Source organism: Balearica regulorum, chromosome 15, assembly GCF_011004875.1.
Source record: "Balearica regulorum gibbericeps isolate bBalReg1 chromosome 15, bBalReg1.pri, whole genome shotgun sequence".
Taxonomy (NCBI): Eukaryota; Metazoa; Chordata; class Aves; order Gruiformes; family Gruidae; genus Balearica; species Balearica regulorum.
Window position 1 is genome coordinate 14,002,675 of NC_046198.1, and position 22,962 is coordinate 14,025,636.

General features: G+C 49.9%; 1 protein-coding gene across 1 annotated transcript in view; it reads left to right on the top strand.

The window, feature by feature from the left end:
- Nucleotides 1-338: 338 nt before the first annotated feature.
- ADAP1 (ArfGAP with dual PH domains 1) overlaps nt 339-22,962 on the top strand; it is a 62,788-nt gene continuing 40,164 nt past the window's right edge. The window contains exons 1-3 of the mRNA XM_075767684.1: nt 339-741; nt 11,312-11,442; nt 12,989-13,080. Coding sequence (XP_075623799.1) covers nt 657-741; nt 11,312-11,442; nt 12,989-13,080 — 308 coding nt within the window. The 5' untranslated portion in view covers nt 339-656. The remainder of the gene's footprint in view (nt 742-11,311; nt 11,443-12,988; nt 13,081-22,962) is intronic.

Genomic DNA, 22,962 nt, shown 5'->3' on the forward strand with positions numbered 1-22,962 from the left:
TTAACCTGCCAAGGTGCGTGAGCAACGAGGCCCCCTCCAGCGAGGGCTGGGGTGCTGCGAGCCGCAACCTCCCCGAGGTGAAGACTCCCGGCCCCCACCCCGTGGGTGCGAACACCCCCTCACCGGGCAGCGAGGCCAGGGCGCGGCACGGGCACCCCACGTTAAACCTGGGAAGGGACACCCGGGTGGGATGGGGACACCCGGGGCGGTGGGATGCCCTGATGGTCGGGGACCCCCCCCCCCCCCCCCGGTGATCGGGGACCCCCCCACGGGGACGGGGCGCCCCGACGACGAGCGGCCGCTGGAGGTCGCGGGCGAGCGGCGCAGGGAGCCGTCAGCCCCCCGGGCCCGGCGGAAGGCGGAACCGGCGTCGTGCCCGGGCGGGCGGCTCCAGCTCCGGCACCAGCTGCAGCGGCGGGGTTGAGGAGGCGTCCAGGGCAGAAACCGCCCCGGCGCGTCCCCTCCCGGCGGCGGCGCGGCCCGCCCGAGGCGTTCACCTTGCGCGGGGCGAGCGGGGCCGCATGGAGCAGCCCGGGCACGCCGCCCGCCTCGCCAGCGCCCCCCGCCCCGCGCCATGAAGCTCGCCTAGCCGCGGCGGAGCCGAGCGGAGCCCCGCACCGCCTGCCTGCCTGCCCGCCCGCCTGCCCGCCGCCCCCATGGCGAAGGAGAGGAGCAGGAAGGCGCTGGTGGAGCTGCTCCAGCGGCCGGGCAACGCGGCGTGCGCCGACTGCGCCGCCCCGGGTAAGGGCAGGGCGAGGCGGGGGGCGCGGGCGGTGGCCGGCACCTGCCCGCACGGCACCGCACGGCTCGGCCCGGCTCGGCCCGGCTCGGCCGGGGGGCTCTGCCCTCTCCAGGAACAGTGGGGGTTGCGCCCCGCCGAGGGGGTGCCCGATTCCCCCCCGCCCCCGGGGGGGGGGATGCAGCGGGGGATGCTCCGGGGCAGGGTGGAGGGATGGGGATGCGCTGTCGCGATACCCGCGGAGCAGCCCCGGCCGAGTTACCCCCCCCCCACCCCAGGCCAGCTTCTCGCCCGGCCCTGGCAGCGCTGATGTCATCCCCGGCGGGTCCCCGCGGTCTGCACTGCAGCCCGGGTGTCGTTAACCCGGCGGCGAGCGGGCGGCCGGGGGCTCTGCCCGGGGAGGTGCCCGGAGCCGCTGGAGGCGACTGGGGCTCCGTGTCCCCTCGCGAACAGGCTGGCTTTTGTCGCTGCTCCTGCCCTATCAGTGAGGGAACAGATGGGGGGAACCAGAGGCATTGCCGTGGGCATCCTGCCCACCAACCTTTGACCAGCATGCCATCGATGGGCGCCTGCCTTGTGCGTCGCTTAACGCCGCGCAGAGGACGGGGCGAAATGTCCACCGTCCTCTTCGTGAGCAGGGGGGAGAAAAATCTGAGCTTGGGCATCTTCCTCGCCCTTTGGATGGTGAAGTGTTGGGGCTGGGGTGAGGGTAGGAAAGCCTTTGCTCTTGCCGAGCGGGGTCTGTGTAGTGTGGTGGGACCTGCCGTTGAGAAGAATCTTAGAAAATTGTGTAGCAAGTAACTTTCCCTTTAAAAAAAAATAAATCGCCATATAGAAACACCTACTGTTAGCTGAGGCCGGATGGGTCTGAGGAGATGTAGAGAAAGGATGTCCTTTCAGCCTCTGTCATTCTGTGGGTTAAAGAAAACCCGGCACTTCAGCTGAACCTTATTTTTCCAGCTATTGAGTTATTTAGGATTTTGAGATCTATTGGATACCACCATCCAGCCCGTACCATTACCGATGGTTTTATGTCCCTAATCTACATTTCAGGACACTGCAGTTCACTTTATGATGCGTTGTGTCCCTCGGTACCTGGCTGGAAAGGACAAAGAACTTTCTGCATAGTGGGAAGTGCTTTGCAGCGCTGCGCTGCTCTGCTCCCACCCATCTGCTGGCTGTCATTGCTGGCTAACTCTACCAACCCACCTTCTGGGTATCTTGCTGAGCACAGGTTGGGCTCACCGAAGAGGTGTCTGTCTAGGTTATTCCTTCCTGGAGAAGACTTCACAAGCTTGGGCCGTTCAGATCAATGGGGTAATTCTCCCTCGTTCTGTGTGTAATACAAAACCCCTCTGCAAAATGGGAAGTTTCTCAGCATCGGCAGGAAGGAGATAAAGGTGTAGGCCAGTACAATAGCTCACGGCAGGGAAAGAGGGTTGTTGTTAAAGTCTCCAAATGGGTTTGTAAACCAACAAAACCATATTTTGCTTTTGGTGACATTTGCAAAGGTGCAAAGGTGTCTTAGTGAATCTGAAACTCGGAGAGGAGAATATGGGCCAGTGTCTTTTGTAACACGAGCTGTGCTATATTAATACCATTCAGCCTCTCTTCTGAACTGGGACTGGATCTCTGTTCATCAACCCAATTTCTTTAGCGATCGCTTTGCTTCGGGTTCTTTAGCAAGCAAGAGCTGCTCGTGGTGCTGTTATGTGCTCGTCTGCCTGGGAGTGACGATAAACCTGAGACGCCCTGGGCTACTTAACATAGGTTAAGTCATATAACATTGTGTTTGTAGATAATATATAAAATATCCAGGCTGAATTCTGTTACTCATCCTGGGCAGGTGTGGCAGGCCAGATCTTTCTGGGTATGAGATAACGTGGGATAGGTGTCCAGAGAGCCTCCAGAACGGGGCGCAAGTATGTTGTTTGCTGAGAAGTGGGATGCACAGAAAGATGAAGGTGGGAGCTGGAACTAGGTGGACAGCTAGATGCTGGAAAAGTGCCAAAGCAGAGAAAATAAAGTGAGAGCAAAAGAAGAGGGAGGAGGGGAATGAAGAGAAGACAAGGAAAGCAGGGTGTACTTGGGCTTTCCCACATGTCTGTGTTGTCACACTGGTACGGCTGGGGGGGGAAGCGAGAGGTCAGGATCCCTGATTAATTATTGCTGCTTCTCAGGTGGGTGTGTTCCCTTCCCTGAAATCCCCAGTTAATACAGGATCAGTGGTAAGAGGTAGCCATTTAGCTCAGGGATACTGGTAACAAAGAATAGGATGGGTCAGAAATGTAACAGGAGAAAAATCTCTGCTAGTCCCTTTAATTTGTGTATTTGGAAGCTCACTGTGTTTTCTTTTGCTCTTGGAAATATTTGTTTCAGAAATCAGCCAGTCAGTGAAAGTTTTGGGGTTTTTTTTTCTTCCCTGCTGTCAAAACCGGTTGTTTTCTTTTGTTACCCTTTTGGCATTTGGGTGAGGCTCAGTAGCCGTAGCCCTGGAGTAGCGGCTTGTCTCAGGTAATACATGCTCATGTAACGAAAGCCTAGGTGCCTGATATAAAACAGCTCGCAGCTTGGCATCGTTGTGGCTAAGCTGTGACCATGCAAAAAATCAAATCCCTGGCTGGACAGGGAGTATCAGGGAAAGCAGTGCTTTTCCTCCTGGGCTGTGTAAGTAACTTTGTCCCCTGCGGGGTTGTTCCATCTCCGTGGGGAGATCTAGGCAAAACCTGCTGATTGCCTGGGTCTGGGCCAGAATTTGGCACTTAATCGTGATTGAGGATTATTTAAGTGGCCAAGTCTTACAAGCGAGGCTGCTAGATTCGAGATGCGTGTTCCCCTGGTTTGTGGGCTTGCAGCTAGGTGGAACGTGGTGTTGAAGGTGATGCTCAGAGGGTCAGATCTGTGTCTTCCCAGGACCGGCGTGTACGTCTGGCAGAAAAATCTCTCGTGCAAAAGCAGAGTTTCCAAAAAATCCCTCCCAGATTTTGAGGGCACGTCTCAGGTAAGGAGAACAGGCTTATGGTGGCCCTGGCCACGGCAGCTGGGAATGCAGGGAGGATGCTAAAGTAGAAACTGAAAATCAGAGTGGAAAAAAAACCTGAGAGGTTACATTTTTCATTTGTAGGTTTTTTAGTTTTTTTAAGGCTTCTAGTTAGGTTTTTATTAATTGTACCTTTACAAAACCTTAATTTTCAATGAAATGTTTTTTTGAATAAAAAAATGTTTCAGTTGCAAAAATGTCATCCGTCTGTAATGAATAATGGGATTGCATTTGCTACATCTTTGAGACTGCATTGTGGGGCAGGAGCCGCTGTAATAAATTTGTTATCTGGGGCATCGAGTGCCTTCTGTGTTGGAGTCAGGGTCCTAGATGTTGGTTTGCAGTGTGTTTGTTTTGTTGGGTTTAAAGATGTATTTTCACAGTGAAGACAGCATGGTAAATGCAGTCTTAAGTGCAAACTGAGCAATCTTGCTGAATTGCTGGTGTGTAATGGCTCTCAATGTATTAGAATAATCTTTTTTTCTTCAAGACTAATGTGGCAGTTCAGCCTTTTTTTTTTTTTTTTTTTTTCCCCTAAATGATTCTTTGTCTCAGGCAATCTTTCCTCACATCATGAGACGGATGGTTATCTCAGGGCATAACAAGACCTTGAGTATTTCTCTCTTTACTCCATTTTTCTATGACTTAGGCTTGTGTTTCCACGGAGCGAGAATCATTTTACGTTGTAGGAGGATAGCGAGGCTCTGAAGACAGAAGTGCAAAGCCCGTCAAAGTCATCCTGCGGTTTAAACCCGCCGGCAGCAGTTTATGCAGCTTGTTTTTATCGTTTTCATCTCTCTTATCTGGGAGGGCTTACTGGGACGCGGACCCTGGGTAACAGGGGTCTCTGCGCCCGAGGCTCAGAGGTGATGCGGGATGGAGGGCAGTCTGGGGCCAGAGCTTTGTGCTGCAAAGCCGAGCAGGTTTGGCGTTTTGGTGTAACGCTACGTGTAAAAGCCTGAGGGTGGGTGGTATAGGGCTGAGGTGGTTGTAAACACCTTTCCTGCAGGCCCAGCATCCTCTTATTTCTAAAGCAGGTGAAGCTTTTCCATTCCCCTGATTTCATGAAGCGTGGGTGGTGATTAGAGGGAAACACGACTGCTGGGGATTGCGTGATTTGCTGAGGGTAAGGGAGGGCACTGAAAGCATTCGATCTCACCCCTCTCCTTCCCCTATCCAACCGCTGGTCCTAAAAACACCGACTGGGAAGACAACTGAGTTATCAGGTCCTGCCTCGTGCTGTCATCGACAGCGACGTCTCCCCATCCCCTCCGCGGAGCGATGGGGCTCTGCTTTGCAGCTAGTTCTCTCTCTTGCCCCCACTACCTCCCACTGGAAAGCTGTTCCAGAGCCTCGCTGCTCTAATGGCGTGAAACGGGCTTTTCGTTTTCATGCTAAAAGTAGAAACTTGTTCCCGCACCTCCATTGTCCTCTCACTTAAATATTGTTATTTTTTTTTCCCTAGGAATTTGCCAGCCCTTCTCTCTAGGCATAAGCAGAGTGGAGCGGTAAGAAGGGGAAAAAAAAAAAAAAAATAATCCCATAGCAGTCGTGTTTAGTTAGATGCTGCTTTCTGCAGGGAAAAGGACTTTTTGAAACAAAGGAGGTTTAATGTGACGGTGTTTTCTGTCTGGTCCTGATGCCTGGGTTGCAGCACAGCCGTGGGCTGCAGACAGCGAGCAGAGGGGGCTGCTGAGACCTGCCAGCTGAATAAAAAGCCCTTGGCAAATTTAGTGCCTTCACTGAAAAATTTTCCTACTTAGAGAGGACTGTTGGTGGGAGGCTGTTTGGCTTCAGTTTTAATGTCTTTTATTGTTATTTTTAAAATGCATGACCAAGTGCTGTTTATTAACCTCCTAATCTTTCCCCAAAGTAAATAGCAACAGAACTTCAGCGCTGCACACCAGGTTCTGGCTGGGGCATTTAGGAAATCCGCAGCAGCTGAGCCGCGAGCAGAAAGGGCTTTTTGCTTGTGTTGATTGCACTAAAATCCCCCTGATTATATCCCGCATCCTAGGGCATGAGTTTCCTTTCTAGTGCAGGGTACAAAAGGTTTTGCGAGGTTCCTCCTCTCACCTCTAATTAGTTTTTATCACCTCAAACAGGGGGGAGAGATCAGAAAAATCTGTTGAATCTCCATCCCAACAAAACACTGGCTCCCACCCAGCTGGGGTGGCGGGGATGCAGCCAGGCAGCTAATTAGGGGTCAGGTGGGGGTTTGTGTGCTGGAGGATGTGTTAGCGGGATGGGGCTGGGCATTGGCCACGTTCTCGCAGATATTTGTCTTGGTCAGCAATATAGTGTGCTACATATATAGCGATAACTCTGGTTTAAGGCAAAAGGTGGAGCGGGGGCATCCGAGTAAGTTTTGGGACTCTGAGTTCTTGCTCTTGTCTTGTGCCCGCTTTGAGCCTGCTACTGCTCTGCTGCACGTGATTTTACTTGGGTTGATGGCATCTAGGGGTTTTCAAACCGGAACCCTATGTTTATATTCTGGATACAGGAAATATTATTTACTAAAAAAAATAAATAAATCCACTGCCGTTCCACTTACAGTCTTTTCTTATCTCTCTTCGGTTTGTATAAATTGTCCTATGCCTTATGTTGATTTGTCTTGTTTATTATTTTTCTGGGTCCAGCCTTTGTTTTTCCCTCCATGGGCTGTTCTTACGCGTTGGGCTCAAGCTGCAGAGTTCATTGTTCTCGGCACTGGGTTTTCCTGGGGCTTGTGGTGGCAAAAGGGGCTGAGCGGGGAAGTTAATCTCTGAATTTAGCTGTGTTTCCCAAGTGGTTTAATTTTGCTTTGGATGCTTCTCTAATCTCTGGCTGTGCCTTCCCTTTCACATGAATGAGATGGGAAAATACCACCCCAGCGCCCTTCTCCTGACTTTAGTTTATCTTTGTTTATTTAATGTTTAAAATGACGTTGCATCAAGTTTTTACTTTGAAAGTCATTATAATCTGTTTATTAGTGACTAGAAATCTCTGCCACGTTGGGCGGTGAAAGTCTTCTAGAGCATCGGTTGTTCCGGAGCAATGATGCTGAAGGATAAGAGAATTTCTGCACGTACAGCAGTGTATTTGGTTTAATATTCCCCTTGCTCCTTGTTAGTCTTTATTCCTTTTGGCTTGACATAATGGAATAAAGTCATTTGTGTGGAACTTAGGCATGCTGGAGAGTTTTTGTTAGGCTTCGCTGCTGTTTGCTTGAAACTCTGGAGGCTTAGAAAGAAATCATCTTTTTTGGGCAGTGCCCAAAAAAGGCCCAGATTATGATATATTGCCATTTCAGTGCGCTTTTTTGGGCCCTGCCCAGATAAAATGGCTTAAATAAAATTACTGAGCTCCCCAGATGTCCAACATGGAGAACGTGCTCCAGCTGTCGAAGTGTCTAGCAGCAAGGTGGACTTCACCTAGCTATGGAGACCTCGGCTCGCCAGCCATACAGCCTGGGCACGCTGGTTCACCAAACTGATGGTGCTGCCCCAAAACTCACTTGTCTCCTGTGAATATGCTTATGTGAATTTATTTGTGTGCTTGATAAGATGTTGTCTTATCTCAAAGCGCAGTCAGTTGAAGAGTTGGAGTCTGTGATTATGCCGAGGTTGGAGATTGCTGGCGTTATCTGCCATGTTCCTGAGCTGTGAATCTTTCACATTGTTCATGCTGGAGAGCAGAAACGGAGGGAGAGAGGCTGTGATGTGTCCGGGGAGCTCCGTAGCCACCGATAGCCCCAAGCCTTACCACAGGTCTTTGGAAAGGCATCCCTGCAGAAAGTGGGCGCTTTCCCTGGCCGACGGCCATCTGCCTGGGGATCTGTCACCAGTTCCTGGAGAAGATGTGTGGGCGTAGAGGTCTTGTAGCTAGGTTTCTTCGAAAATGGTGTCACAACTGCACGGAGGGGGTGAGAAGGGGAAGCGGCGTTGGCAGAGCCCTCCAGAAGATGTAGTCAGGGAATCCTCCACCCTCCTCCTTCCTGCCCACGGGCAGAGCGGTGGCACGGGGCGTCACAGGGTTGCACTAGCCTGGGGGCTCACGTGGGTCCGTAACCCTCTGGCTTGTTCAGACGATGCTTAGATATTCCTTTTGGCTTTCAACTCCAGTCCAGGAAAGTCCCAGGCTGGCTTGCTTTCTCAGCCAGGAGAGCAAGAGCCACGAGAAATCTCTAATAAATTATTGTAAGAGTGACATTTCAGAGAGCCTTCCCCTGGAAGATCAGTTGGTTCTGAGGGATTTTGCTAGTTTTTGCTAAATCTGGGGGATTTAGCAATTTTTTTGGATGGAACTAACTCAGCTCCTGCGGCCTTTGAACTCTCCTCCTCCCTGGTGTTCCTTTTGGCACTAAAAACAGTTGCCAAATTTGTGTAGTTCTGGGCTGCGACTGTCACAGGAGAAAGCAGCACGCAACCAGCCAAGCATCTACAACTCTTACATCCCCCCTTGCCGCATGATTTTGGATTTGCGAGATGCATTTTTAAAACCAGAAGAGCAATGAAGGGGAAGTTGCTATTAATATACGGCAGCAATGCAAACTGCTGGTACGGGTCTGGTGAGTCGAGTGAGGTGTACAACTCCATCACGCTGCTCCTGGAAGTTTGCTGCGTGGGATGCTGTTGGTGTTGGATGGACATGGACCTTGGGTCTAGGCAAAGGAGGAAACGCTGAAAGGAAGGTGATCAGGAAGAGAGAGCTAGCAGGTCTGGTTTTACTGAACAAGCTGAGGTCATCCCTTCCAAGGGTTGGGTCACCACTGACCCTGTCATCTCCGTCTGCTTCTCTGAAGTGCTTTCATCTTATGGAAACTGTGCGCGTGTGCTCCTGCATATAGCCCAGCTTCTGCTTTCTGAATTAGACCTGGCTCGACATTGTGTGGAGCAGGGGGGATGCATGTTTAAGAGTCTGGTCTAAAGAAAATACTGTTGATGCCAGGAGAATGCTTTAAAGCTGCAGTTGTGGTGGAAGCCCATTGCTCGAGGTGCTGTTTACCCACGTTGAGAAGAGATGGCTTGGGTACGAGTTGGCTCAGTGTTCACTGGAGCTGGGGTCTCCTCTGTCTGAGCCTGATGATCTTCTTGCATGATGTTCCTCCACTCAGATATGTCCTCATCCCTGGCTGGAGGAAGGTGTGACATTTCCTGGTCGTGTTGCACACAGCAGTGCGGGTGGCGGAGGAGTTACTTCTTCCCAGGGTTTAGAAACCTGAAGGAAGTTGCAGACAATATGAAGAAATCCACCTGTGTGCCTAAGATAACTCTGTTAACTTAAAACAAACGTTGGGGCTCCCGATAAAACCTGTGGAGGCCAGCGTGTACTTTGATACCCATTTCCCTGCGTCAGGCACTGCTTCGATCTGATCTCGTTACTCCAGGAGGGCTTGAAGCACGGTTATCACGGAGCGGCTGCGCTGAGCGCAGGGAACCAGTGGCCATGGTAGCCCCTGACTCCAAACTTCACTGCCGTGGCTTCCTCTTCCTTACTGCTGCTCTGTGGCCACCCTTTCCTCCAGACCCTCTCACCTTTCTCCATGCCTCATCCTCTGCGTGGAAGTCAGAGATAGGTTTTTCAACAAGACACCCTGAGGCTTTCACCTTGCCTGACTTTCATCGTGTGGTCCCACGGTCCTGGGCCGCAGTGCTCCACCTTGGACTATTTTTGTGGTAGGAAGTTTGGCAGATCCCAGCCCTTGATTGCAGCCACGTGTTTGGAGACGGGAGAGGACAGCACGAGGAGGTGAAGCACAGAAACGTGCGTGAACGTGCAAAACTCTTGATTCTTGTTTCCAACCTATAACCCAACAACTGGTGGCAATCTTTGCGGTCAGAATAAGTGGGGGGGTGCCTGACCTCGGGTGAGATGTGAAGCTGGGTCACCCGGCCGTCGCGGGAGGTGCAGGGATTGGGGCTGATGGGGCAGAGCACCCTGCGCCCTCACTGCCGTTGCTGGATGTGGGCAGCACTCGGTTGCTGCTCTGGTGCACTTAGATCGACTCGCCTGGTTTTATGTTTGCCAGGCCTGAGCTGTGGTCGTCAGGGTCTCGCGTGAGGATGGGAGATCATGTGAAACAGAAAAAAATACACCTTTATTTGCAGCTGCTGGTCCCAGCCCAGTGCCAAGGGAGCTGCGGCTGATGGGACTTGCAACAGCTTGGGAATTTGCTCCCCTCTCCTGGGTGGGCACCCAGCCGCATCCAATGAAGCTGCTCATTTTGCTTATGATTATATTTGAACGCAACCGCTGCTGGGGAACCCAATTAATCTTCTCTAGGGCGTGCTGGGGGAGGTTGGTGGCCGTCCCCGCGGGCAGGGGCCGGTTGCAGACCTCGATACCCCGCGCGGCGGAGCTGCGTTGCCCCACGCCAGCCTGCTCCCGCTGCACTGACATAGCCAGACCGTTAAATATGTATAAGGAGGAGAAAGCACGTTCCCTCGCTTTTTATAAATAATTGCTGCGCTGCGAGGAGCAAGTGTTTAGTGTAATTACTGCGGGGGAATAAACAAATTACGACAGTTGCCGAGAAGGGAAGACCTGCCCTTACCCCTCGGCAGCCTGATGCGATGTGATGGCTGGGGGCTCCCACCCACGCGGGTTTGGGGGAGGATGGGGCGAGGGGACCTCCGTCGGGGGGAAGCGGAGGATTTAGTGGCTGACACGGTGACTTGCAAGGAAGCTCTTTCTGCTGGGGCGCAGCTGGAATAGCAGGCGCTGACATTTGCTAGTCGGAGTTCAAACAAAGATCCCTGTATTGGCTTTATTAGCGAGGCAGCGGCAGGGACACTGGTGGATGTGTCCTGCCCACGGCCCCTGCCCTCCTCCGGTTCCTCTCCATCTCCCCGTGCTTCAGGCGGTGCCTCTCCCGAGGAGGAATCTGGAGGCAAGGGACTTCTGTTGAAAGTGCTTTGTGTGAGACGTCAGCTCGGGGCTGTAAACAGCGCGTGGTTTTGCTCAGAGAAAGTACAGAGCTGCTGCTGGCGGCGTTTCTCCGTTAAGGCAGGGGCTGGAAACCTCCTGGCATGGAGAGCTGTGCTGCTGGGCAGCCGTGGCTGCGGGAGGAAGGTCTCTCTCCACTGTAAAAAATGAATAAAATAAAATAAAAAATAGCAAGGCGAGGGAGCAGCATAGAGGTTTCCCTGAGCTGTTTGTTTTAATTGTGCGATTTCTGTTCCACACTGTGCTTGGGTGGGATTTGCTGGTGGAGGGTGGACATTCACCTCTTCTCTTCGTGTGAGCGTGGAGTGAGTTTTGGAGGTCTCGGGTGTGTGCAGTTGTCTGTATATTGGGTTTTTTGTGCATAACAGCTGTACTTGAGACTGCAAATCTGTTGTTAGTTTAATTTGTATTACTATCAGTATAAACCTGCACATAGATCTGTTTTGCTTGTATATTTATTTGATGCCTTTAAAATCAGGGAACTTGGACCTGGTGACTCCTGAACTCCCCTGCCATGTACCCTGTCCTGCCCCGTCCCTCCTTCCTCCTGCGCTGAATCCGATAGACCAGTCAAGTGCAATTCTCTCTTTCCTTTTTGCTTTCAGACCCAGACTGGGCATCCCACAGCCTAGGAATCTTCATCTGCTTGAATTGTTCAGGAATCCATCGCAATATCCCACAAGTCAGCAAAGTGAAGTCGGTCCGTCTGGACGACTGGGATGATGCTCAAGTGGAGGTAGGTGCATCTGAGACGGGAAGTACCAGTGAGTTTGGGTTGCTGCATTTTACCGGCCAAGTTGTAAAACAGAGTCCTCTCTGGAGATGCCACAACAAACGGGATTTCAGAAAGCATGTCTAGATAATTCCTGAATGTGGGAATGAGGTCCATGATGCTGATGGAAGAATGGAATAGCCATTTCATGAAGAGGTTGTGAGGGTTTCCCCCACCCCTGTAAAAATGTCAATGAAATAGAGTGTATGGAAATTACTAATTTTAAATGAATTGTCTTCTGTTTCTCTCATTACCCCTAGCCTAGACTAGATGGTAGGCTAAACCTCTAGTCTACCACCCCTGCCCAGCTCAGCTCTTTCTGGCTTTGTTCCACTTAGCCTGGAAGGCTCTTAAACTCCCATCTTGAAGAACCGAACGCTCCCAGGGTAAATTCTCTCTGTGTACGCCACATACCTGCCTAGGTTTGCGTGATGGTGCTAAAGGCAAGCCTGCCCAGGAAACCTACGGGCTTGGACTGTTGGTGTCTTTAAAGGCATGAAGAACGCTACCAGTCGTTGATCTTTATCTCGTATGTTGTAGATTTGAGGTTTTTCTGAAAGCCACAGCTCATAGAGTCATGTGTTTTCTGAGGAAAATAGGCCTTTGTGTTGCATGGGTTTTCCCTTCCCTGATTTTTTTTTTTGAGAATAGATTGAATATGTAAACTCGAGAAGCTCAAAACCATGGAAATAATGAAAAAAAATGCTTAGTGGGGAAAAAAAAAAAAAAGAAAAAGCGTAGCTGCTTGTTATGCTTGTATGCTTGGCATTTGATACAAGACAAAACGTATTTAGCATGGCTGCCTGGAAGAGAATGGGGTTTTTACACTTATAAAGTGACTTTCATTAAATAAAATTTATGAATAGGGAAATACGTGGTTTTGTTTGCAGAGTTCCCAACTAGCCATTCAGATACGAGATCAGACAGAAAGGAGGGCTGTCAGGGCAGACAGAATATTTATTTATTTAATACTTCAAGCGCCTTTCCGAGGTTGCTGGCATGGCTTTGCAAAAATAAAATTATCCTTTTGGAACAAGTGATATGATCCAAAGCAAAGGCCATATTGTCGGAGACTATTACCTTGCCGGAGCTGTAACACGTGGAGACTTAAAGTCAGCGTCAGGTTTTGCCCTCTGCTTATCTAATTTCTGTGCCGGATTCCCTGGGAGCCGTCCCATTCCCATGCCCGCGAGTGGGAAATGCCACCGCCTGCTGCCTCCTGCTCCCGCGGGGATCGCGCGCGCGTGACTGGGACACGGACCTGTCCCCAGCGTCGTATTAAGCTGGGGGAGCCCTGGCAATAATGATCACTATTAATTTCTGAGCCCTGGTTTGCCGGCGCAGCCTTTGCAGCATCCCTTCTGTGCACGGTCCTGGGGAAAGCTCAGTGAACGGAGGCCGCGTCCCAATGATTTTGTTACTCTCTAGACACCAAAGAGGACAAGGGAAAATACTGGTAAGGTGGTTTTTTTTTTTTTTTTTAATTCTTTTTTTTCTCTTCTTTTCACAGTTTATGGCCTCGAATGGAAACAATGTAGCAAAAGCAAAATACGAATCTAAAATGCCACCGTTTTATTACAAGCCAACGTTTCTTGACTGTCAGTAAGTAAATACCTTTGCTGGTAAACACCATTTATTTGTTTGTGCAGCTGCAGCCTCTAATATTTTAGTTTCAGCATGATATTTTTTTTTTAGCCACAAAGGAGGTTTCATGTATAAAAGGCTCGGAAAAATCTTTGTTCTTCTGCACGCATATGGTAGAGTTTATACTACGTGTGGGATCTTATTTAATAAGTACAGTTGACATGATGCAGAGAAGTCAATAGTTTGTCTGTTCCCCAGACTCTTCCAAGTTTCTTAAGCTACAAAAATGCCAATTTCTACCCATTGATTTCCTCTGCTTTTTCAGATAGTTCTTCTCCATCAAAACAGAACTTGCTTATCTGCTGTATGAGATGCTAGGTTACTTGTGATACAAAAATACTGGGCTTTAGTGCCAACATGGTGGATTTTCTTTTTCTGCTTAAGTGACAAATAATATCCTCAGTGAAGATGAGTGAAAAGATATCCTCTCCCACACAGCGTGGAGTAAACCTCCCGACTAAGCTGGGGTAGACTTTGTAGACCGAGAGGTTGAGGGCCAGAACGTGCTGCGCCGTTTAGGGAGCAAGAAGATGAACTGAAATTGGTGTTTGGGGTCCAATCCTGCAGAGCACCCAGGGGGTTTTGTATCTTTGTGAAACCAGTCTTTACAGAAGGTCTGGAGGGCATGATTTCCAGAGCCAGTACTTTAGTGTTGGCAAACTGGTGAATAGCGGTCCCCGAGACCCCTCCCGATATTGCTGCTTTAACCGGGTGTCACTAGTTGAAGAGGGAGGTGTGGTATGGGGGTGTGAAAACAGCGTGTGAGGCTCTGAGCACCCGGATGATGTATTCAAGCATCGTAAGAGGTGCCCAAAACAGAAGTACTGGAAGGGTTTGTAGGGATCCCTGCGTGAGATGCTAGTCTTTGAGTAGAAGGCTCTGCTGTGTTCCCCAAATCTGCAATAATACTGAAGGTGGGCCAAAGGGTTCATCCTCAGGTGACTTTATATTTTTAATCTTCTGGGAATAGCTATTAGGAAGAGTTATTGTCTTCCTACATCATGCAAAAAACCATTTATAGTAAAGAAAAAAGACCTGTGAAGTATCTTGGTGATGCATCCACCACCATTTGACCATGTTCAAATGCTAAATCTGGGAAGGTCCAGGCGTGAGCAGCACTGCCTGGCCTGACAATAAAATCCATTTATGCGGTGTTCCCAGATCTTGGTTTTGATCTAAAATGGCTTCTGGCAGCGATTTCCACAGTTCCTAAAAGTACAGAAATGATTTCAGGATTGGCAAAGCTACCGTGTGTTGTGGAGGGGCACACTCTGAGTATGTCATGATTATCTTGCTAGGATTATTTTTCTCAAGGAGAAAAAGCCCCAGCCTCTTACCTTTCCTACTGGTGGAACACCTCTGCCTTTGTGGGAGGGAGCTCAAGGAGAGGACACCGGGAAGATGCTCCCAGCTGGAGCGATCCCGTAGGTCCAGGGGAGGAGATGGTGCAAATGGAGCTGAACGTGGCTACGCTGTTGTTTATTTTTTTTGTCTCTCCTAAGGCAGAGAGAGGGGAAAAAACTTCATATGTTGCACCATGTTAGGAGTTTAGGACCTTTCAGGTTCTCCTCCTACCTTGAACTGGCCCTCAAGCATCATCCCTGGGTCCTGGCTTAGGGAAGGTGGGGAAGATACTTCATGTGGGGTTTCCTGGGGACTCAGAAGTGCTTGGGTGGATGGGGATCTGAAAAGTCAGGGCTGCGATTTCATAAGGACTCATGGAAAAATGATGTCTCAAACCTGGAGGAGATGGAGGGGACTTCCCTTGTGACGGTCAAGGTCAAGACCTGCCTGCTCCCGCCTGTCCACACCAACAGGACTGCTGTTCACCTAAACCAGGTGAGGCTTCCTGTTTTTCTGCAGGCTCTACCATCCATCTCCATGCATAAAATCCTGCCTCTTTCTCCCCTGACCCGCAGAGCTGGCAGCCCAGGGACAGATGTATCCTCTTACTGCAGGATTTGGTGGCCAGAGTTTTATGATGCGTGTCCCAGCATCCCCGTGGGGTATGTGACGCCACTTGCAGATGGCTCTAGCATCCTTGTCATCCCTTTTCATCAACTGCTTCTTGCCATCTTGCTGTGTCAATAGATAGCGCTTCCTAAGGTGGTGCATCTACAAAAGGGAAACTGCCGATAATTTCTCTCTTACTTCTGCCTGGAATTCAGTTGAAACCAAAAGTCTGTTGGCAGAGTGTTATTCGTGCTTATTTCCCTTGCCTTCTCCTTAGCATCTCTTTGATACAAGGCAGAAGGGCAGCACCACCATCTCCCCGCACTACCCAAAGCGGGAGTTGCTGGCTCTGTCAGCAGCCGGGAGGCGGATGCCGTCCTCGGGGAACGGACAGCTCTTGTGAACTGTCGTGGTCCTGAGAGGATCCACCACCACGTTTGTGTTGCTGAGCTCCAACATCCCAGCAGTCGGCTGTGCTGTTCTGAGACTTGTGTGTACTTACAACACTAAGGATGGAGAAGCATCCATTCCATGTTGCACTCCAGCCCTAGCTGCTGTTTAGCCCTTACGGGGCAGGGGCCTATTTGATATCCAAGTTGTTTAGATCTTTCCCAGGAGCAGAGTCCTGGGTCTTTGCTGTGCCCCATACCTGTCCAAGGGCCCGCAGAGCTCATGCTGGGGGAGCCCGGCTGGAGGTGGGGCAGGTCCCTCTGCAGCTTGGGGCGTCCTCAGATCTGGGTGCAAATCGCACCCCGCTCTTCCTGCACGGGTCAGGCTGATGGGTAGCAAAAGCTCGCCCTGCAGCTCGGGCAGCTTAGAGACCACAAGCAGTTTCATTCTTCTGCTGTCGGGCTGGCAGAAACGTCTGTGGCTGGTTCTGTGCTCAGTTGGTTTGGCTTCCTTTGATAATGCAGCTCGGGCTTTGCCGCTACAATATTTTTCTGCCTCCATCCTGCGGTGCAGTCGCGCTCCGGGGAGCTTTGCCGAGCGGTGGCTGAGCTCCAGCCGCAGCCCCGTCAAAGCTGCCTGCGAGCACACGGGGACCGTGCTGGCGCTCGGCCGGGCGCTGGGGCGGCCGCTCTAGCCGCAGCCCTTCCCGATGCCTGATGGAGAGGCACGGGGATGGGCTTCTGATCTGTGCGAAACAGGATTGAAGGGGTTTAAGCGGGTTTTTTTTCTTGTTTCTTTTTGTTGTGGGGTGTTTTTTTTCCCCTCGGTTGGGAGGATGAGGCAAGGCTAGTCTTCCCGCAAGCTGCTGCTTGTGGGCCAGTTTCTGTCCCTTTTGTGCTCCTAACTTGTGCCTCTTTTGCACTGGGATAATTTTCAGCCTGGATGCCCCAATTTCTGAACTAAGCCTGGAGCTCTGCTCATGTAGGTGTTCTCCGGGCTGGCGCTGCTGGGTCTCTGCCGTGGCAGCAGGGTGCATTGGGATAGAGGTGACCTCTTGCAGTCACCGATCTCCTGACGCTGCTGCAGTATAAACAGCTGGGGGTACGTCGTGTGTTGGGAATGTCTCGAGGGCGATGTGCCAGGTTGTATTTTTCTTTCTGTAGTTAGAGGCTCTCTGTGCCTTTCAACAGATACATGCTAAAGAAGAGCAGGGGAGTGCTGCTTTTTAAAGGGATGTATATTTAGCTTTCTCCCTGCCTCGCTGCAGTCCGGTCCCTGCAGCAGCATGAGTTGTTCCCAGCTCTCAGCCCTGGGTAGCATCGCGATGGATGACACCTCCAGTTACCGCTGGCACCACGCCGTTGCGTGCCGACCCGCGTTCTGCAGCATCAAGGGGTTTCGATGCTTCTAATTATGACAGCCGGTGTCGGCCAGCTGCAGCGGCTGGGCATGCTTTGTGGGACCTGCCCTCAGACTCGGCATGGCAGGACGCTAATGTATGAGCCGTAATAAGGACAGGCTGTTCCTTCATTTGAAGCTTCTTCATTTTAAAATGCTTCTTCTGGAATCCCTCTATTTTGATTGCTTGAAGAATTGGAAAGCTCAGAACAAGAGGGAGGAAGTGGTCCAGCACCAGCTTGTCCTTTTTTCTTCTTACCTTGCTGCGTTTGCTTGGAAAATACATGGTGTTTGCCTGCTGCATCTGGCTTCTGCATCCTCCAGAAACCCCGTTGTGGCTTCCTGGCTCTGTCAGACACTTGGCGAAGGCTGCAGAAGTTGGAGGGGTGCTCTGGAATTGCCCAGGAAAAAAATTACCAGCTGTGTGCAGGCAAAAAAACCCACCCAACCAAAAAAAAAAAAAAAAAAAAAAAAAAAATCCCCTTCTGCTGTCTCCTCTCATCTTCTGTCTGCCAGCAACTTGGCCCATGCATCAGGAGCAGCGAGCAGAGCAGCCAGCTTCTGTACCCTGGGGAGTCCCTGAGGCTGGGATTTCCTACACCACTGCGGCGTTGGCTCCAAGAGAAGCCTTGGGTGAGGAACTTAAACCACAGAACCCCTCTCTGGATGGTCACGAGCGGTCGCAGCCCAGCTTTGTACACCGCGGCAGCAGACTGAGCGCTGTGCAACGGCCTTTTCTGGGGCAGATACGCTGCAAGCACGGGGCTGGGGTTTGAGTCGCTGGTGGGCAACGTGTAGCATCGCTTCTGAGTAAAAGCAAAGGAAAAAGGCTTTGGTGAGCTGTATGCTTGGCTGAAAACTGATAGAAGAAGATGGAGAGAAGCTCTTACTGGGCTTTTGCAGTACTGGAAGTACATCCGTGCCCCTGCCCAATCCTCGATGGCAGTTTCTGTTGCCTTTTTTTGCTTGATTTGGGAACACAGAGCATCGTTCTGCGGAACTGCGAATGAGCGGCAGTGCATTGCTCTGCTTCTCTCTCCGTGCTTGGATAAGTGGGAGCTACATCTGTTCCTTATGCAGAACACTTAAATATACTGACTGCCAGTACATTTGAGTACCTTGGTAGGAAAAATGGGGCAGAATGAAATGGCATGAGTTGTACTGGGTGGTTGTCTTATCTGGAACGAGATGAGACATCAGTCAGAGAGAAGATGTAACCCAGTAAGGCTCACATATTGAGGAGTCATCTCTATAGTTGTCTGCAGAAGAACAGTTATTAGCAAAAGTGGCTTATTGTATTGTGGTACAATTAAAATGCACAGAGAGAAAATTGCCTAGTAAATCCCTGCATTTTTTTCCTTAGTTTGGTTCATTTGGTAGAGGAACTACCAAGCCCACCACCTCAGCCTGGTCTCTGAAGGTCAGTCTGGCCCCCTCCCACACACAGGGCATAATGATGGTCAAGGATGCAAACTGCTCACCTGGTCTCCTCCTTTTGCTGGTACTTTATCTATAAAGTTCTTTAATGCTTAATGTCCAGAGGGGTAAAGTTGAGTGTTTTGCTCTGGCTCCTACTTATGAATAAGGATCTTCAGATCTTACATCCCTGGCTTTCAAAAGTGCCTGATGTCTTTGACGTAAAGCTCGAGGTGCTGCAGCATGGCTGTTTGGGGTGGCTGCTCATCCGTTCCCAAGCGTGAGCATCCCAAGCTCATCCGTTCCCAAGCGTGTCACGCTGGGCACTTGGCCTTGGGAAGTCTCTGCCTGAGCTCTGCCTGCTCCTTCAGTCCCAACTGGCCGTGGGGTCTTCTCCGCTTGTCGTTCGCTTTCTCTTTGTTGTTAGCTCGTAAGCCTGTTAATTCATATTGATTCCTTTAATGTCCAAAGGAAATTGCTACAAGGTTAAGATAGTACCGACACAGGCTGTTTCCTACGTGTTTTTAATCTGTGTTTAAACATGCTGAAAAATAGCGTTGTGGTGAGCTGGACTGTGAATGTAAAACAACCAAATAAAAGAGGAACCAGTTAGCATTTTAATCGAGCATGTTACGATTTTTGCATAGTCAAATTCAGGTTTAACTTCTTCAAGTCCATCATACAAGATTTTTATGCCTTGATAGCCAAAACCCCTGTCCTTTAGCTCTCCTCCAGAAGCTTGCTGCTGGCCACTGGTCTTGGGGGGGTAGATGGCACGTCACTCCTGGGGCTCTGCAAGCCGGGGCGATGCACAGAGCGCCCGGAAGAAGCCCCCAGCTGTCACATGCCTCCACAAAGCCATTTAAAAGCAAGTCCTCACAGTGAGGATTTACCAGGTAGGAGAAAATGCGGAGGCAGAGTGTGAAGCTAGACAGGCTTTTAGTCTACGCTGCAGTGGCTCACCTTGCAGTCTGAGCAAAAATTTGGACTTGGACTTAAAATTTCATTAAAACAGTTGTTTGACAGAAACTTGGCATAGCTGTGTCCACGGAGGTACTTGTGGAGAGCAGATTGTTTTTTGCTGGAAAAACCTCTGACAAATTCCAGAAGCTACAAATTTGGGTTTTGGAAATGGCATTCCTGGATGACATTAATTTCTTTTGTCTTTGTCGGACTTGGTGGTGGCTCATAAAGATGCAGTCAGAGGGTGGTAGGGATGGTGTTTGATGTCTTGTGGGCCACTTTCACCTCTGGCTGGGGCTTTGTGACTGTCATACATCTCCAAAAAGCCATAGCAGCCGTACAAGGTCTGTGGTGTGTACAACGTGGTACATCCTAGGAAACCCAGCCCAGCTGAGGGTCTTGGGTGACAATAAATTGGAGACTATAAATTTGGCTGGCCAGCACTCCTCCACAGAGCGCCATGAAGCCATGCAGCCACACTTTGATATTAAACTGCATGAACAGCTTTTCCCGTGGTGTTTTTTGCTGCAAGTAAAAGGTTTTGGGTATGTGGGACCAAGATAAAACTGCTCCACTGGCTTCTTCTCCAGCCTTCCTTGCTGGCCCTTTGACAGAGCGCGCTTGTTTTCACGTGGGTGGTCAGGCAAGCAAACAAGTACCTAAAATGTGATTTGGAGCTCTTGGTGTTGGTGGTGCTTTATTGGCCTCTGAACCTGCCGCCTCCCCAGTGCAGCCCAGTCCTACTCCATTCGGGGGACAAATTTTCCCTTATTCTGTTGGAAATGTGGTTTTTCCTTAGATCTTTATTTTATTTTTTCTTTTCTTTGCTCCCAGGTTTTTATCTTGATAATTACAAAGACCTTTCTGTTCTAATTGCCAAAAAATGACACATTCCCTGTAACCAGCAGCCTGCCAGACTTTAGGTGGGCTGTTAAAGCTCTTGGAGTTGATCCCGAAAGCTGTGCATCTCCGCGGTTTAGGAATGATGCACTTACATTTTTCTAACAAACACTAATGGTGTATTTGCTATATTATCCCATAACCAGAAATGCAATAAAATGCCATGAGGCTGTTGCTGCAGTCCTTTCTGTTCATAGAAATCCTGTTGAAATCAAAGGGGGATGGAGGGTCCTGTATTGGGCATGTGATGTCCACCCTGGGTTATTTATGTACATATTCACCCCAGGAAAAATACGTTTCAACTAAAACATAGCAACAGATGTTTAAAAGGCTCCTGAAGGCATACTTAAAATGAAATGGAGATCAGATCTGAGGTCACTGAAAATGGTGGAGAAGACTGTATGGCTTGAGGGACCTCTGGATGGTCCCTGCCCTCCAATTGCTCTCAGATCACGTAGAGTCCAGGACAAATTCCTGCTCCTGTTTCAATTCATCCAAGCTGTGCTAGTGAAACTAGGATATAAGGCCAGACTTAAAAGCAGCTTTTTATGGCAGGATTGCCTCCAGTCCATGAGAGTGAGCGTGGTCAAGTCCCCGCTCAACTTCTCTGTTGCTTTGAAGGAAGATGTGGACTCTTCGCCATCCTCTTTGGGGTTTTGTTTCAGTTTCTTTTGCTGGAGTTGTTCTGCTTTCTGTAAATAACCACTGGAGCAGAAGCTGCAGCTACTGGGTTGTCCTAACTGTGGGCTGCTCTTGGTGTATCTTGGGTTTTGGGAAATTATTGCTGAAAGAGCCTAGGTTTGTGATGGTGAGGAAAGGGGAAGGACGTATGAGCTGTCAGAAAGTGCTTGCTGTGAGCTGGGAAAGCGGCACGGCTGGAGTCCTGTCTGCCGTGGGACTTGCCATCGGAGCCACTCGTGTTCTGGCCCGAATGCTGGGAGAGGTTTTCGGGAGCATTTTGCAGCTTCTCAGGATGCCCCTTCGGGCGAGGTGGCCGATTTGCGCTCTCTTGCACAAAAGCTGTGGAGATACCGAGCCACCGCTGTTGACAGCGTCATGGGAAATCAGTCACTGCAGAGCGGTGTTCCCTAAGGCGTGAGACCAGCGGAGTGGATCTGTTGTACTATCTGCATTATACAGCAAGAGTGTTTTCCCACTGCTGCACATGAACCTTAATTTATGCTGTATTTAAACATTCGTACTGGAAGGCTGACTTTCAGAGACTCAGAACAGCTGCAGCTCCTGCTGAATCCACTCAAGTCAGCTGGAGCCGAGGGTGGTGTGAGTTTTCTTCCTTCTAGTTAAATCCCTAATCGTCTTGTCGAAAAGGTCCAAGTTTCGCTACGGTGATAACAAGCTGCCTGCAGCAGCCGGGCTGGAAAAATTGCAAGAAGGGTAGCACATTTAAGTATTTGTGTCAATTTTATGATTAAATGTTGGTAGCTTTGTTGATGAGCGGCAGAAGTATAGAAACAGACAATTAAGTGCTGCTTTTTGGGTCATCAGTCTTCTACGTTTGCAGGCTGCTGTGTCGTGGATATCAATCAGATCCAGAAAGAGCATCCTGCTCAACCCAGAGGAGCCCCCTTGCACGCTTCTACAAAGTGCATCTGAACCTCCTGAGATGAACCGAAGATGGGTTGTACCCAAAGCAGAGCGTAGCACAGGGTGACAGCAGAAGGGAGATGGGTGTTCATCTTCAGAGTTCACAGTCAAACTTGCAGATGTGTGTGTAACAACTAAAGATCAGTCATGAAAACAGGAACAGAAGGGGGAAAGGCAGAGTTGGTGCATTATTTCTGCTACGGCAGAAGCTCACAGTTGAGTTTTGGGTGCAGGGAAGCGATGGTGCTCCCTGAACCTCGTGGGAGAAGGCTGGTGCCGCAACCAAGGGGATGAAACAATGGGTTGGACAAAATATATGTAATTATTTCCACCTTTACTGCCAGGAAACCGACTACAGCCACAGTTCTCATTGAATAGTGTCTTACAGATTTGATGAATGTGGTTGCTGTACCTGCAGATGAATTTTCATAAGCTAAGTTAGTATGCTTATCTTCAAGCGTTTCTGGAATGTGTCTGCTGAAAAGATAGCGTTACATTTGCGTAGTCAGCAAAAAAGAAAAGGTAATTAAGCATATCAACAGTTTTCATTGGCGGAGAAGTTGATGTGTTGAAGTGTGATGGGTTTTACAGAGCGTGCCCAGCGCCGGGGGATCTTTTACTGTCATCAGTGTGGGCCACTTTGAAATGTCTGCTGTGAAGCTGGGATGACACATGCCTTTACTTCTGCATGTGATTGCTGCCTGCTTGGGCTATTTAAGGTTCTAGGGCAATTAAGAACTAAGTGCAGTTAAAAATGGTTTGAAACAATTTGTAGCATATTCAAGATCTAAACTACTTTACTAGTTCCAGCACTCATGCTAAAATGAAATAGCAAAAAAATATTTATAATCGTTGGGGTATTTTTTTCTTTTTTTGGAAGTTACGGTCTTGGTGTATAAATCACTGGTATCACTTTCAACATGAAGAGTAAAGGACTTTATAATAGGCATGTTTCCTGCCATGCATCATGGATTTGCTTCTTAGATTTAGCAGTACAGGCTGCGAGTTTGGAAGAGCTCTGCAAGGTGGGTTCTCACCACCCTCCAGTGTTTGGGTCCCGTGTTCCACAGGGCTCAGCCTTCACATCCTCACCCAGCCATGTTCTCCTGGTCTTTCTGAGGCTTTTTCACTTTTCTCACCCCAGTTCCTTCCGAAAGGTTGGCTAGGGCCTCGGATATGACTGTCCTATGTCCCTTTCGTTTTGAAGACGTCACC